Source organism: Galendromus occidentalis, unplaced genomic scaffold, assembly GCF_000255335.2.
Source record: "Galendromus occidentalis unplaced genomic scaffold, Mocc_1.1 scf7180000076932, whole genome shotgun sequence".
In the NCBI taxonomy this organism is placed as follows: domain Eukaryota; kingdom Metazoa; phylum Arthropoda; class Arachnida; order Mesostigmata; family Phytoseiidae; genus Galendromus; species Galendromus occidentalis.
In genome coordinates, this window is record NW_003804921.1 from 161,854 (window position 1) to 177,643 (window position 15,790).

The following is a 15,790-nucleotide window of genomic DNA, read 5'->3' on the forward strand; positions in this document are numbered from 1 at the left end:
TTCGCAGCGCAAACCGGGATTTCATTTCACAGATCAAGCCTAGTGAAGTAGCGAGCATCGCACCGCCGACTTCGAATTGCGCGCGAATCGCGGGACCATCCAACGGATTGCCTGTTCCCATTGAGCGGGAGGAAAACTAAGGTCTCACGAGTGAGACCTCGGAAAAAAAAAGATGTTGGATGATTCTTCTCGCGAACTTCATCTCAGAAGGGACGATACCCCGAATCGGCTCTCGCGCACGGTCGGAGTGGCGCTTGAGCGGAACTGCTCATAAGTCTGCTGAGCTGTGTTGTTCCGCGGATTAGAGAGAAGTTGCGGTGTGTGTTTTCATGCTCAGGGGAGTCCTCAGTTTTTCTGTTCGGTGCGGCAGCCGAGGCGGATGGATCCGATCCCTTGAAACTCAATGTAGATTGGCTTCGCTCTTCAGCGACTCAGTAAATTTCCACAGTGAGTTGGCGCCGAGGATCATGGGTGAGTCCTGCAGAAATTATCCGCTCCACTGGGAAATGTCATTCAGCTGTCAACAGATGATCGGAGAGCGAAATCCGACCGCCTTCATCCATTTTGCCTTGCGCTTGATTCCACGGCAATCGAATTTTGCCTGGAAAACATGATCCGATGCGATGTGTCTCCTCAGGATGCGCCTCTGATGAAATAGTGTCGAATATCCGCGCAGCAGAACAAATCATAAAAACGCGCACATGATCTCCACGCTCCGAGGAATCCAGTGGACACAAGTCCGATGTCGCGAAATCGATGAGTTGAACGTAGAGGGTTCTCGCGGCTCGCCGAATCCGGGGGTCTGGTAAGGAGGAGTCGCGAATTGCGCAGAAATGTTTTCGGGAGATTCGCTGCGTGCCGGAGCACCGAGCTGCCCGCACTCTTCCCGGATAGACATTTCTATGATGCAACGGGTATTGAATAGGCTCAGATATCCATGCATATCGCGATGGAATGGACGCTCGACATCGTGCGGGAGTCCTCACCACGGGAGACGTCCCTTCTCGGGAACTATCAGCTAGTTCGAGAGCACTTCATTACAAGAGTTCCGCTCGTCATCGTCGATTCCGGGATTCCCAGTCCCGCTCAACTTCAACTTCAGTGAGGTCGGGAACGAGGATCAGATCCCGATTTCTCACAATGAGTAGGTTTTGTCCGAGTCGGAATGAGATATAGCGAGAGTGTAGCATGATGAATTATGGGTCAGCGCCCAGACCGACATCAGCTTTCGATGGATCTATCCGGAATGGAGCATATTGAGTTAGTCCGGGCAAATCGCAGAAGAATATCCCGGATGTTGAAGCCAGTGAGCGTGGCTCTCTGTGTGCGAATTTCCTCGTATCTATTATTGGTGAGAAGCTCAGTCTTAGCCAGTCTTCGAGTAATCTAAGAGTGTGGTCATGAGTTTTGCTCTTCGGAGACACGGAGTCGAGGTTGAACGACGCGGCGCCCGATTCATCAGCGTCGCACGTTGCGGAGCGGACTGTGCCCTCATCCCAGTGGAATAGTCTGATGGCGTCGAAACTCGAAAGATGAGCTTCGATACTTCCGCCAGGTTTCGCAACATCGTCGACATAATTTTTTACCCAAATGGATTCTCCACAGAAAACCACGACAGAGCGAGTAGCCACGTTAATGACGAAACGAGCGGCAAGACCGCCTCCACGGATCTCCTGGACGTTTCAGGGCCGTCAAATGAGCCTCCCTCGCCTACATTCTCCAGGTGAGCATCCTGGACATCAATATAATCCTTATGAGTGAGCTGCGATCCGGGCGGAACTTTCGGCTCCGAAAATATCGATTCCGAGATCTGGAGCTCAGTCCATCTCGTTCTTGAATATTTCAGAACGTCATCGGAGGGGAGAACAACTTCTTGCCTCGGCGGCAGTTGCAAGAAGCCTCAGCGCAGCGCATCTCCGGATTCGCCCACCGGTGAGTATTGAGACCGCCGCTTCCGCGCGAATTCGTGTTTCCTCCTGTCTCGTCTTCGCGCCTAAACATTACTAGACACGATCAGTCACAGAAGGTGTTTTCGGCAACATTCCTCGGAGAAGATCTCTGCCCCGTCGTGCTGAGCCGTCGTACACAGTCAGGCCTGCGGGATAACGATGCTCCGTGGGGGAAAGCCACGCGGCAAACGATCGCGAGGAAGCGAAGGCTCAAACTCGTCCGACTTGATCGAAATCGCGAGTGGGCCGACCTGTTGTCCGTGCCGCCCGCGAAAGCCCAAGCTAGTCAAGAGGAGACATATTCTCATGGCCCGGCGCAACAGTACGAAATCGGTCGGAGGGTTTCGATTCATTTCAGGGAAAGACTCCTTATCTGATGATCGCTCTCTCGTTGCAGACGGCAGAAACCGGGAGGACTTCATATCGAATTTATCGAGTTATTTCTCTCGTAAACTCGGTTTTGGATCCGAAAGGTGGGTTCTGGAGATCATGTGACGTTGGATGACTACGCTCAGAGCTCCGATTTTGCTCGATACATTTGGACCATCGCGACCTTGCAGGGATGGAGGATCGACGAGTAGCGCCGGCCCTTCACAGCCGGCTCACTTCTTGGAGGAACCCACGATCGACTCGGTCGTGAAGTACATAAAAAGCGATAAGTGCCGCAACATAATCTTCATGGTCGGAGCAGGAATCTCTACGGCAGCTGGAATCCCCGATTTCCGGAGGTGAGCGATTCTCGAGCATTTAATCCAAGACGAATCGATCCACCGTTGTCTATTTTTCATCTTGATAGAAGAGAGTTCTCCAAGATGGTGTTTCCGTTTCAGTCCGTCCTCTGGCCTCTACTCGAAATTGGGAAGGTTCAATCTGCCGTCACCAGAGGCTATATTCGATATCGGGTACTTCAAGAGAAATCCAGTCCCCTTTTTCGAATTGGCCAAGGAGCTCATGCCACAAAAACTGAAACCCACATTAGCTCACCATTTCTTGAAACTCATGGACGAGAAGGTGAGAGTCTAGAGAAGCGGGGCACAAGCATATGAGCTCAGAAGACGTGGAGGAATCCCCACTCGACCGAAATCCTGCCCTGAATCAACTCGGCCCCATCTTTTCAGGGCTTGCTGCTGCGTTTGTATACCCAAAACATCGACACGCTCGAGAGAGAAACGGGGATCCCTGCCGAGAAACTGGTCGAGGGACACGGCACGTTCAATACGTCGCGCTGTCTGAGCTGCAAGAAGGAATACTCCCTGGAGTGGATGAAAGGTATGGATCACCGCCTCGGTTAAAGTTTCGGTAGGACTCGCTGTCCTCCTTGAACATTCATCCTTCCATCGAAATCGGGCTTTAGAACAACGAAACAGTAAAGTTCAATTCCAGCCGAGATCGCGAAAGTAGACAATGTTCCAAAATGTACAGTTTGCAAAGACGTTGTGAAGCCAGACATTGTCTTCTTTGGGGAGAACCTCCCGAGTCGGTGAGTTTTGCGGTATTTTCCTTCGTGGTCCAGTCTCCGGTGTGCGGCGGAGGACGGAAACGATTCTGATCACCATCGTCTTTTCCCAGCTTTTTCGAATTGGCCGATGAGGATTTCGCAAAGTGCGATCTTCTGGTGATAATCGGAACGTCTCTCCAGGTTCAACCTTTCGCGGGTTTGGTAGACAGGTAATAATTGCGCTCAACTCTTACTTGCGTATTTCTCTTAGGATACCGGGCGTTGGGCACTCGTCTGGGGAGAAAGGCCGGGAAGTCGTCTAAGTGCTAGCAATGATTCTAATGAAACCCCTGTTCCGCAGAGTGCACTCAGCAGTCCCTCGGCTTCTCATAAACCTCGAGAAATGCGGACATCAGAAGGACCTCGTCTCGAGATTGCTCGGTTTCGGCTGCGGCCTTGATTTCGACTCGGAGAATAACTACAGGTGAGGATACTGATTCACTCCATTACGCTGGCTGGTCATCGGATCCCAGGATCTCATCGTACCGGTCGACAAGCGGTCTTTCATCGAACGCGCATTTTTTTTCGCAGGGACGTTGCCCTGCTCGGCACTTGCGACGAAGGGTGCGAGGAGCTCGCGCGGCGTCTTGGCTGGGAGGTAGGCCGATCTTATATTGGCTATTCAGTCAGCTTAATTTGAATTCCGATACATTTCAGGATTCCATTCAACCCAGAATTGATATCTTAGTTTTCGAAATTGTTTTCCAGGACGACTTGAAGCGGATTATCGCGGACTACGAGAAGTCGTTGCCCGCAGACAACTGACAAGTATTTTCCCTGGAGCAGTACTTGTCAATGCCGCTTGGTCAGCCGGAATGACTGGAGTTTTCTATCGCTTTTTCCGAATACGGACCTCACAAAGTTTAGAGAATAAATTTTGTCCTTCGCAGCGATCCCTTGAGGCGCCTTGAATCGATCTGTGTATCCCAGCGGTAGGAGAGATCAACGTACATGTGAATATCTCGAATTGAAATTCGGGCAGTGAGAAGCGGGAGAAAAACTCGAATAGCCAGGCTATTCATTGGCATCGGGGATCCCTCTGAACCACGGTCGCCGTCCGGACTCGAATGAGGCTAGCGGATTCCACGTTGTTACGGATAAGCTCCGGAACTGATGCTCAAGCAATGTGGAGGGGATCCGAAGATTCGTCCGGGTGAACCCGGAAACTTGTGGCAATCTCTCGTCGAAAATGGAGTCATTCTCCCACTGAATTACCCGAATGAGCTCATCGAGCGCTCTTCGGGGACCCTTCGGTGGAGCTTGGCAGGTGTCTCGCTTCCGAATGTTTATTCGCAAAGCTCTCATAGATATGAAGCCTTCCTACACTCTGAGCGCACTCATCCCTTACTGGCTGTCGATCACCTGCTCACGACGAATCGTGTGGGTGAGACTTGATTCGAACGTCGATCGTGACGGCCTCCGCAAGCTGTGATTCAATCTGCCGAACCATAAATTCTCTGTCCGTGATTTGTTCGAGGGAGTTGACTCCGAAAGAAGTGCGATTTTCCGCGCGAGGAGCGAGGTGTCTTGAAATAATTCGCACGACATACTACTTAGGTGTGAGTGAGGTAATGCCGGGAAACTTACCTTCCCTGCTCTCAGGTGGATCGTCTCAGGTACGATGAGGAAAGTCTAGCGGCAGAAACGATGCCAACTCGGAACGAGGCTCGAGTTTTTCGTCCGCCGCTCATTCCCTTAACGCCGATTTCGCGCTTTTCGTGAGCCAATCAGATGGCTGCCGACGATGTAAGCGAATCGGAACGGCACCGCAACAATCCAAGAACACGCTCTTGGCGAGACTCAACTCTCGCAAACTGAAAATTACCGTCCCGGAGTTCTCCCCTCACAAGCACTGGTTTCTCCAAGACAGAAAGACTGTGCTTAGGAGTTCCATCGAGCTCTGACGAAGAGATGATCTCTCGCGAGTCCCCCGCCAGTCTTCCCAGGAGGAGTCGTATCGAAGACAAAATTTCTCACTCAGCTAAAGTCGATTGCTTTAAAGATTTATTTTGTCCTAGTTTCCTTCAGCTACATGTTCTTCGATGCATAAGATGAAGCTCAAACTGAACCCATTCGAGCACGGGGTCCGAGCGTTGTCCCAGCTTCGCTGAGACACGTTTCTTGCAAACTCATTCACCAATCATTATGACTAGAAATACTGTCAGATCGGGTTAATGAGCTTCCGCAAATGTTACTAGAGGTTACATGTGATATCCCTAGGGGGAATTCTGTTCATTCATCGGATAGGAACAGACAAGCAGACACACAATACATATGACTATTTGGAGCGTCTCATCGAAACTCGATGAGGAGACGAGCGACGGCATTGCTCATTCTGAACCCTGTACAATTGTGCCGCGAAGTACTCAAGTCCACAGCTTAATTTACAAACGACTCCATCCTACGATAATGTCAGCAGCGCATGGAAATCATATTGAGATTATGGTATGTGAAGCCTAAAGACCTATATTGGTCAAGATTGACAAACATCTTCGAAGAGTTCCGAAACCACGTCCATGGTTTGGTCATCGACAAGAACGAGGTCGTAGAGGAAGAGAAATGTTTCCAGTCTCTTCTCGACGTCGTGATCGAGGAAGCCGATCTTCAGGACAACACTATCTCCATCGGGGGGCGGTTTGACTTGCGGAGCCCCGTCTGCCATGGAGCAATCACCTATCGAATCTCCGAGTAGGACAGCGTTCTTCCGGTTGGAGACTTTTTCGCTCCTGTAGTATTCACCAGCATGTGGGAAGAGGGCGCTTTTGTTGTACATGTGCAGGAGAGTGTCACTGAATTTCACGGGCCAGCCCTGCTGATCGTATTCGAGGAAGTTCGATAGTATAGTGACGTTATCGCAGAGAGCGCCCTGCTGATCGAGGGATATGCGAACTACGTCCCCCAAACCAGCACTGAATACCAGGATTGGAATACCCTTCTTAGCCAATAGACTGAATAGTGACACGGTGTGTTCTCGCAAGTGGAGATCTGCGCGCTGGACCATCGCCGGCAGGTCATCGATATGAACTTTCAGCTTCAGGACGATATCGAAGCTCTCTTTGTACCTGCGAACGCAACATTCCGTTCGAGTGATTTGATCCTGAAGTTTCCGTCGGCTCGAGAGCGGCAGTCCCGATCGCCTCCGGGTATTTTCGCTTACGAGCCTCTTCGTTTCAGAATCTATATCAGGAGAGTTATAAGCAGAGCAACCTACCATTGAATCATGTGGGGCAGTTTCTGTTCATTGGAGAGATTCGGGTTGATTTCGATAGGATAATATTTGTTCCGTAGCTGGACGGCGAGATCTCTGTACTCTTCCTTCACGTGATGATCGTCCTCGAATATACAATAAGACGTTGATACAGGTTTCCCATGGTAGTGCGTGCGAGAAAGTGTGCGATCGAAATCGGTGATCAGCTGGACTCTCGACGGACCTGTAACGAGAGATGAGAGTTCGGTTCGGGCGAGAGTGTCTCGGAGACGGGGAGAAACACTCTCCTGGGTCGTCAGTCGTCACATGAATATCATCGATCGGCTGAAGCTCATCGTGATTGAGAATGTTCTTGATTTTAATTAATGCTCGACGTGGAATTCGAGAAATCGCGAGAAGAGGAAAAGGTATCTAGCTGAGGGAGTGCTCGCCAGGGGCACGCTTCGCTCTATAGCAGCAACCGTATATGGTCACAACGCCATCCTTGTTCTTGAGGTATTTTGGCTCGTCTGATAAACCCATCCGAACAAAATATGACACGGGAGTTATCGTTTCCCGTAAGGGGTCCTGTCAATAAGTCTCCTCGACGAACCATATCAGGACTGGCTTCCTCCCGAAGCTGAGCTCAAGACCAAAAGAAAAAATCTCCACGTCTTCAAAAGACGCAATCCGCGAAATTTGTCGTCGGCGAGGTCATTCATCTCATGTGGCCGTCGATTGCTGATCAATCAGAGATTGGAGGAAGCGATTGTGTAACTCACCTTCGCGAATCAGACCATTGATCTTCGTTTGCACATTCTGAGTATCTCGTATGCGAACCGTTGGATGTTCTTTCAGCCAAGCCGCTGACGCTACGACTGAACGCCCGAGATGCCGGAACGACATCTGTAGACTGCACTCTCAGATCAGCTGGAACAGCAGTCGTTAAAGCAATCAGCTGATTATACTGCTAAGGAAATCAGGGATCGAGCACGGAGCGTCGGGCGGTTTTCAGAACTCGGGGCGGACCTTGAGCTCTCCGAGACGGCCTGACGGGCGGGGGGCGTTTCCTCAGGACGGAGGGAGACCATACCTTGAGCATAGGTTTCCGAGATATGGTGAGCAAAGCGGCAGAATTTTATAGGGAGCAACCTATGGAGTATCCCGATCCCGAGATGGTGAAGTTCGCTCGCAGACGGATGTTTGCCAGCCACTGATGACGATGATCTCTGCTCGAGAGCGTCGGGATCCCGTGAGTTCGGAGGAGGGCGCGAGCTCGAGGCTTCATATCGGTCTGTATCTGAGAAAGACCTGATTAAGGACTCGAGAACATCAAGTGTTTCCGCTCATGAAATGACTACGGAGAGTTTCCTGCCCATTGCACGCTGATTTGGGCACAGAGATTCGTGAACTGGTAGGGTGGGGTAGGGGAAGATTGTGGAACGCGATAGGGAGATACGACATAATCAGTATTCACTCGATTCGAATACCGCGCAGCCATCGATCATTCTATATGCGAGACCTAGCGAAACAGAAAAATATGGCGCCTGAGAGAAGCGTACATGGATAGTATATGCTAGTGTCCCACAATAGTCTCCGCAGCTAGTTGTTCAAACCATTCGCTGCTCCGCAGATCGATTCTATTTTCCCGAGCCCAATGAACTTCGGTTGACGGACACCTTTCCTGGCTACAGCTTCCATATGATATCTCGATCCGTTGGGAACGGAAATGAATGTCCTGAAACGACTCCCCCCCCCTTCCTTGAATCCCTGAGGTCGCCAGCCTAACAGGAACGGCTCCTATGGGAAATTTTCCTGATGAGGAATTTGTTTGGTTATGGATGCGTCTTCTTCTTGAAGTTGGGAATGACCAGCGGTTACAGAGCAGTCCTCCACGAACGAAGAATTTTGATTATCGTTCGAACGAGCTTCCATCATTATCAGCGCCGAAAACTCAATCGAGACCACAAGCTTGAGAATCTCCGATTCCCGGGTTCATCATGGTCTTGGAGATTTCAGCCTCAACAGGGGGAGTCTTTCCTTGACTCTCACGGTGAGCGAATCGAGAAGGACAGCTCCAACGAGAGAGGACAATTCCAGCAGGATGCGTTCCCTGAGTATGGTGTCCTCAGCAAGAGTACGACCTAGTTTCTCGGAAAGGAATCTACTTACGAGTCTGCTTCTCTGTCCGATGAGTCCCTCGCTCCTGGTCTGCTTCAACATCGGAAAATTCCAGGGCACGCACAGCATGGGTTCATGCTTCCTCTTACCTCTCCAATTACTCAAAATGGAGAGTCAGCCAGCAGGTGAACGGCGGACAACGCGAGAGGTGACAACAAGTCCTGGGACGACTCCATTAGAAAGGATCGATACTGACTGTCAACCTTCGACGCTCGGGCCGAACGGTGCTATCCTCCGCGGGGGTATTTTCCACATTGCGGAGGGGGCTCCACCACGCGCCTCAATCTTTCTTGGCATGCCTTCAAGGCTTGAAATGCTTGAATTTCAAGCGTTTCGCTTCGAAATAACGGCCGCGCACCCACACGTGAACGAGACGATGCGGAGACACGATTCGGATCTCCCGCCCAGCGAAGATCATGGACATCATCGTCTTCCATTATCCGTCAACAGACTTCATTTCGACAAATTCTACCTCCGTTCATTCCGAACGAGGTACACTCTGGAGGGAACACTGGTCTCTCGGACGTATGTCGAATTGAGGAGGTCACCGGTCCAAGTTGAGCGCGTCCTCCGTCTCTCCCCGTCCGAAGCATTCTGAGGCTTAGATCGTACACCCCGACGACGACCCTCCAACGGCCAGATAGGAGAGAGAGGCAGTTTGCGCGTAGCCGTTATCAGGAGTTTGACAGTTTCTCAGCGTGAGTGTTTTCATTGTACTTGAAGCAATAACTCGAGGTCTTCGGTAGCACCGTCACGCCATGTTCTGAAGCACGGCGAAGGATATACACAGGTACAGTGCGTGACACCTTGATGCGTCAAGCCCGAGCAGCAGTTCAGAGCGCGAGAACTCTTCACGTTTGAACACTGAACTCGGTTCGCATTATCGCTTTCGTACCGGGTCTGAAGGCAGTTCACAGCTCCGCGGGTAGGATTTCTCTGACGCCTGACCCGAATCGGGGAGTCATGAAATCAAGAGGACACGAAGAGATGTCTCAGTCAATGAGCTTTCTGAGCGAAACCATTAGCTGCTGAACCTCCTCTTGCTCACGAGAGAGATTCCCTCTCAGGTCTCCCCGTTTGATCGGACTGACTTACGGAACGATTTAAAATTTATCCTATTCCGGATCTGGAACTCCGGAACTGAAGCTTCATATCTTGTGGGCGGCTGAACATGTGATCCTCGCATATTCCAGCGAGAAGAAACGGCATCGAGCGCCTTCTGTTCTTGATGCGGACAGCGGTGGTCGAACAACTTTTGTGAACAATGAGGATTCCATGAGGAGGATTTCTTCAGAACCCAGGGAATGAGATCCGAAAGTCGACTCAGGATCGCGAATGGTCCTTCTGTCTGTGGGTTTGACATGTGTTGGAAGGGCGCTGATTTTCGGATCATTTCTGTCTACAGGCAGCTGATAGGTGCTACATGGCCGTGAGCTCCATGGGCGGCATAGTGTATAGCTGACAACTCGGATTGATTTGAGAAGAAAATTTCGTACACATATAGCTCTCGTAGACAGGGTAGTTTACTCGCTTCCGGTTGGAAGAGAGCGCATGTCCTCGGCATATGCCGGTGAATCTTTGATGAACGCGTGGCCTCAGTTGTCCTCATCGATATCCCGTAAGCATTGTCTCGTTCCTCGGATCCTCGGAGGTGGTCGAGTGGAGCTTATTTTCACTATCAGTTGAATCCCTCATGTAGAAAAGACCTTGATTTTGAATGCCTAATCGATCAGTGAGCTTGGGCCGCAGGCCTCGACCCGAGTTCCGTGTGAGGATTTCGACGGAGAGCCTGACTTTTCGATATCATGCTTCCTCGTAGATCATATTATAGTTTTGCCTGCCAGTATAATTTTGAATGAATGGATGTTCGCGTCGCTTTCACCCCCATCGTTTGCCAATCCCCTACAAATTCTCATTCAGCTCGAACCATGACGCCACCAACGCAGGGCGTTTCGCCCAAAGTTCAGCCAAACACGTGTTTGGAACTCGCGCTCGAAGGGGAGCGATTGTGTAAAAGTGGAGACTTCCCGGCTGGCGTCGCGTTCCTCGAGGTGAGTCGAATCGAGAGCCCTCTCATCCCTCAGGAGAGTCTCAGAAGATCAGCCACCTGCCTATATCAAATTTTGATCGTGATCGTCTTCGACGAGGCTCGGCGAGCGGAAGCACTGATCATAAGATTTTTTTCCGATGCGTTCCAGGCGGCGGTCCAGATCGGCACCGATGATGGCCGCGTGCTGAGTGCCATATATTCTCAGCTGGGCAATGCTTATTTCTATCTCGCGGACTACGAGAAAGCCTTGAGATTCCACGAGTTGGACTTGAAAATCGTCAAGTGAGTTTTCTCGAGATTGAGCCTCGACCAGGAGGTCGGATATGAATCGATCCTTGGATGAGAGGGAATCCTGATTCCACGTAATTTTTCCAAAACTAATCGGAAGTTTTCAAAGGGTCCAAGGCGATATTTTGGGCGAGGCCAAGGCCAGCGGAAACCTGGGCAACACATTGAAAATGCTGGGACGTTTCGAGGAAGCCATCCAGTTTTGTGAAGCGCATCTCCTGATCTCAAAAAGGGAGAACGACAAGGTAATTTCCTGGAAGCCCAGGACTTCGCATTAATGAGGCTATCGTGCACCAACCACGCCGCTGCGCGCACTACGCTCGGGAGAGAAGTCGATTTTTCGAATGATCACCACCGGGCACTTTCCGTTCCATGGGATTATTTCCTGGAGCTCAGACTGTACGCGGGCGTGTGAATCTTTCTTCGCACAAGAGTCTGGGAGTGCTCCTGTACGCTTCTCTGCAGCTGAACGGAAGAGCTACTTCCAGAGTAGATGAATAGACCAACGATTGCTGTGCGTCCCAGTAGACTGTCAAGCTTGACACATCCTGAGGGCAGCCGACATCACATAATGGGACAATAGATTTGGCAGACTGATGCGAATCTCCACGAACTGCACTAACCTCTGTCACTTCATTTCCAGCCCTAGCGACAAACGCACAGATCACTAAATCATCTACGTCATTCATTTTAACCCGTCATGATTATTATGATTCGATACAACCCATTCCGCATGAGCTGTGTCCTTCGCTAAAGTATTAGTGCATGAGAGAGCGTAATTTCTCCGAATCGGCCTTTTCCAAGGAATGAAAAGTTCTCGGTGTATCGATGTTTCATATTTTTCTTCTCGCTGAACGTCCGAGTGGGGCTCGGAGCTGGGCCCAGTAGTTCGTCCGACAGAAATTCGCGAAGACTCCCCGCGGCAAATTCTTGATCGCCTGGTAGGCGTGAGCGGAGTCGACCCCAATGGCAGTACGAGTTAAACTCACAGTTAGATATTGACAGAGGGCGGCGGACTCTGACTCGGTTCTCGCCTCCTTTGAAATGAGTTTCGATGGGTCCACAGATCGGAGAGGGTCGCGCCTACTACAACCTCGGCAACGTTTACCACTCACAAGGCAAGCAGTTAGCAAAAGAAACGAGGCAAGAGCCAGGGGACTACCCGCTCGAAATTCGAGTTTGCCTCCACAAGGCGGTCGAATGCTATGAGTAAGTCAACTTCCGCCCATATCTTTCTGATGATGCGAGAGAAATTCGAACGTGATACCCAGTCGGTGGGACTGGGCTCACTGCCGGAGCCCTGCAATCAGTTATCTAGAGAGACAACGAGATACGCTCAATTTCAGGCGGAACCTCGATCTCATGCTGAGACTCTCCGATCGTGTGGCACAAGGTCGCGCCTACGGAAACCTCGGCAACACACATTATCTCCTGGGGAACTTCCGCAAAGCGATCACATTCCATGAGCAGAGATTGAAGTTCGCCACTGAGTTCCGTGACCGCGCTGCAGAACGTCGTGCGTATTCGAACCTCGGCAATTGCCACGTGTTCCTCGGAGAGTTCGATCGAGCGGCCGAGTATTACAGAAGAACCTTGGAGCTCGCCCAACAATTGAATGACCGTGCTGTGGAAGCCCAGGCCTGCTACTCGTTGGGTCAGTTCCGGGAAACGGGTCTTCCCGTATCATGTTTTGCCAACTTTCTCTCTCTCTCTTTGACTCCAGGATGAAGACAGTGCAGCCGAATGACCTTAATTTTTTTCTCTAGGAAACATATACACTCTGATCGGCGACTTGAACACGGCACTCGACTTCCATAGGAAGCATTTGGGAATCGCAAAGGAACTCAAGGATCGCATCGGAGAGCGTCAAGCTTACCTATCACTCTCGAATTGCCACCAGGTGAGCTCGAAATGCTCAGAGCACACAATATGTGGCCACTGAGAAAGAATGTCATGCAGATTGCGCGGAGAACGAATGCTGTGCGGACTCTGAGAACGATGCCTCGCTATTCTAGGGTCTCGGAGAGTTGGAGAAAGCTCTCAGCTTTGCCAATCAACATCTGGAGCTCACGAGAGAAGTGAGTACCTGCCTATAAGCATCGAACTTCGTGGACACGATCAGCGCTCCCAGCGAAGATGGAGAATTTCTCATTGAGAACTTATCTAGCAGTTTGGGAGTTCAATCATTCACCCTTTCACTCAACAGACCGGAGACGTTGATGGGGAAAGTACAGCGATTCAAGCAGTAGAAGAAATCTCGGCAAGACTCGGCACGCCTGTGAAACCGCCCCAGAAATTACGTCGAAGATCCATGGAGAACATGGATCTCGTGAAGATGACACCGGAGTCCGCCTCCAGCGATGAGAAGAAGGAAAACAGAAAGTCTAGTCTCAAGAAGCGCATCTTCGGCCACAAAGACGATTTCCGTCTAGAGCCGGGGACGAGTCGGCCCGAAGTCACTCTTGAAGAAAAGGATAACTTTCTGGAAATGCTCGGCGAGTTCCAAGCAGACCGGATGGAAGATCAACGCTGCAGTATTGCAATTTCACAATCGAGGAAAGATTCCGTTGGTCCGCGTGCTGGTCCGCCTCCGGCATCCGCCAAGAGAAGTGCTCTTCGCAACAGATCGGTTTCGATGGACACGCAAGGCCTCAACGCGACCGCAAGCCAAGCGTCAACCCGCCCGCGGAACTCTCTGAACGGCGTTTCAGGACCCGCAGAGGTAAGATACTGTTCGACCCTTTTCTCATTCTGGAACTCTGGCTCTCACGATTCGCCTTCGGGGACGGAGCGAGGGTTCATGACCTCTTGGTGTGCCCTCCTCAATGATCCGGATTGAGCCGGAGGAAATTGATGGATCATCATAATAATAATCATTGCAGATTCGAGAGGACTTACTCGATCTGATTGAGGGTATGCAAAGTCGACGCATGGACGAACAGAGGACGAGTCTGCCTTCGTTGCCTGGTCTTTCGAATCCTGGTACAAATAACAACAACAATACAAGCACCGCCAACAACAACAATTCGCAGGTGGGAGTCCGATATCGAGGGCGCGCGAGCGAGTCGGAGCCAGCGTAAAAGCTCCTCCAAACCATTATTGTCCATTGAACGATGGGGTAACAAGTTTTCGGTCGAGGTCTGGGTCTTGATTCTCGAGCTCATGAGGAACTCCTTTCGATACAGGTTGCTCCAAACAGAATGCAGGTAGCTGGCGAAGCTTTTTTCGAGAACCTCGCAAGGTGCCAGAGCACTCGCTTGGAGGGACAGCGACCCCGACTACCAGAACACGCGGATAATCTCTCAATGGGATCAGTCGACTCATCTGGACGTTTGGGAGCTGCCGGTGAATCTAGCGGAGAGGCGAGAAGCGCTCCGACGGTTCCGGACGACGACTTCTTGAATCTCATCATGAGAGTTCAAGGCAATCGCATGGAAGATCAGCGAACGGCTCTGCAGCCGATACCCAACCGAGAGGTGAATTCCCATCCGAGAATCGATTTTTACAGTAATATTGACCAAGGTCTAAGTATAAGATCCAGTGCTCGGACGCATCGTTTAGTCACGAGGCCCATGCAACTATTTCAGGAGAAAACTTATGTCGACTCGGCTGGCAACAGCGTCACTGGTTCCAGCCGCAGGGGCAGTCGAAGGAGTGTCAAGGACGGAGACGACTCGGAGAAAAGTTCCAAGAGCGGATCGACTCGCAACAAGATGGGCATCAAGGGCGGACTCAAGCAAGCGTTCAAAGGTAGAGAGGACAGGAAGCACTCGTCTAAGGAATGTGACGACGACGAAGACGATATCAATAATGAAAACAATGACGACGATGACGAAGTCGAAGATGACGAAGAAGATGCGTCATCGAGAGAAGCGGGGACTAGAGGTTGAGCGCGAAGATCGAGTGCTCCTCAATCTTCCGCTTGTCTGGGTGGAATCTATTATCCTCCCCAGCAGCACAGAGCCAGTACGTCATCGCGACGACTCTGAATGAACGACTTGCGATTAGCACCAGCCAATCCCAAAGTGTTAGCGAATCTCCGCAGAGCACTCGCAAGTTACAAAAAAAAGCAGAAGCGATCAACCATAGAGTCCTCGCTCGTTCACGAGCGGGATTTGTTAGGACGGATCGTTTCCGAGCTCGTGATGATCTCGAAAAATATTCAAACTTGAGTGCCAAAAGACAGAGATTCCGAGGATCTTCCATTGAGCGTTTTTCCTCCTTCCGAGATTCGCTTGTACCAGCTCCACGGATAACGATTCGGTGAACTCCAACGAAGCCTCTTGTGATTCCCGGCGCTGTCCTTACCGAGACCTTTGTTCTCTCGAGTATGTATTATTCTTCCATCCAATAAGGTCAGGAAGAACAACCGGAGACTGTCGATTTCCCCACCGACTACTATCTGTATCATCATATGATTATGCCTATGGGTAGTAATAACTAGTACGGATCATTAGTCATTTGATGCCTAAGAACAAACGAAGAGGAAGGAAGAAGCGCTACGCATCGACTTGTGAAATACACTGTAGAATGGATATCCGATTATCGGCCGCCACTGCAATACGACGATACCCGGGAGCGGCCATTCCTGGTTGAAGTAATCAACGTCGAAGGATATCCTGATGAGCCTAGAAACG

The 15,790-nt window shown here is 50.8% G+C and overlaps 3 protein-coding genes across 3 annotated transcripts; 2 read left to right on the forward strand and 1 right to left on the reverse strand.

Moving 5' to 3' along the window:
- Positions 1 to 327: 327 nt before the first annotated feature.
- On the forward strand, positions 328 to 4,305 carry Sirt2 (Sirtuin 2). Its single transcript, XM_003740352.1, has 12 exons — positions 328 to 471; positions 1,606 to 1,723; positions 1,847 to 1,932; positions 2,347 to 2,422; positions 2,510 to 2,677; positions 2,780 to 2,960; positions 3,068 to 3,218; positions 3,333 to 3,429; positions 3,519 to 3,617; positions 3,749 to 3,871; positions 3,979 to 4,045; positions 4,156 to 4,305. Exons 1-12 carry the CDS (start codon positions 330 to 332, stop codon positions 4,210 to 4,212), a joined length of 1,365 nt encoding a protein of 454 aa, XP_003740400.1. The 5' UTR covers positions 328 to 329; the 3' UTR covers positions 4,213 to 4,305.
- A 1,205-nt stretch (positions 4,306 to 5,510) lies between these two features.
- On the reverse strand, positions 5,511 to 7,831 carry LOC100907071 (cytosolic 5'-nucleotidase 3). Its single transcript, XM_003740373.2, has 4 exons — positions 7,728 to 7,831; positions 7,417 to 7,564; positions 6,659 to 6,878; positions 5,511 to 6,509 (listed from the first exon to the last, which is right to left on the reverse strand). The coding sequence occupies exons 2-4, from the start codon at positions 7,538 to 7,540 to the stop codon at positions 5,921 to 5,923; spliced, it is 933 nt and encodes a 310-aa protein (XP_003740421.1). The 5' UTR covers positions 7,541 to 7,564; positions 7,728 to 7,831; the 3' UTR covers positions 5,511 to 5,920.
- A 2,912-nt stretch (positions 7,832 to 10,743) lies between these two features.
- Positions 10,744 to 15,043, forward strand: LOC100907215 (G-protein-signaling modulator pins). Its single transcript, XM_018638343.1, has 11 exons — positions 10,744 to 10,866; positions 11,014 to 11,147; positions 11,263 to 11,398; positions 12,220 to 12,362; positions 12,500 to 12,807; positions 12,920 to 13,053; positions 13,169 to 13,231; positions 13,360 to 13,875; positions 14,036 to 14,185; positions 14,339 to 14,629; positions 14,741 to 15,043. The coding sequence occupies exons 1-11, from the start codon at positions 10,744 to 10,746 to the stop codon at positions 15,041 to 15,043; spliced, it is 2,301 nt and encodes a 766-aa protein (XP_018493859.1).
- Positions 15,044 to 15,790: the final 747 nt, after the last annotated feature.

Excerpts from the sequence above, each read along its gene's own strand:
- Sirt2 (XM_003740352.1), top strand. The coding sequence starts at position 330 with ATGCTCAGGGGAGTCCTCAGTTTTTCTGTTCGGTGCGGCAGCCGAGGC. Across the intron at positions 2,423-2,509 it reads CTCGGTTTTGGATCCGAAAG|GGATGGAGGATCGACGAGTA; the intron begins GTGGGTTCTGGA and ends GCGACCTTGCAG. Across the intron at positions 4,046-4,155 it reads CGCGGCGTCTTGGCTGGGAG|GACGACTTGAAGCGGATTAT; the intron begins GTAGGCCGATCT and ends ATTGTTTTCCAG.
- LOC100907071 (XM_003740373.2), bottom strand. The coding sequence starts at position 7,540 with ATGTCGTTCCGGCATCTCGGGCGTTCAGTCGTAGCGTCAGCGGCTTGG. Across the intron at positions 6,879-7,416 it reads CAATGGTCTGATTCGCGAAG|GTCCGTCGAGAGTCCAGCTG; the intron begins GTGAGTTACACA and ends CTCTCGTTACAG. Across the intron at positions 6,510-6,658 it reads CTGCCCCACATGATTCAATG|GTACAAAGAGAGCTTCGATA; the intron begins GTAGGTTGCTCT and ends TTGCGTTCGCAG.
- LOC100907215 (XM_018638343.1), top strand. The coding sequence starts at position 10,744 with ATGACGCCACCAACGCAGGGCGTTTCGCCCAAAGTTCAGCCAAACACG. Across the intron at positions 11,399-12,219 it reads CAAAAAGGGAGAACGACAAG|ATCGGAGAGGGTCGCGCCTA; the intron begins GTAATTTCCTGG and ends ATGGGTCCACAG. Across the intron at positions 14,630-14,740 it reads AGCCGATACCCAACCGAGAG|GAGAAAACTTATGTCGACTC; the intron begins GTGAATTCCCAT and ends CAACTATTTCAG.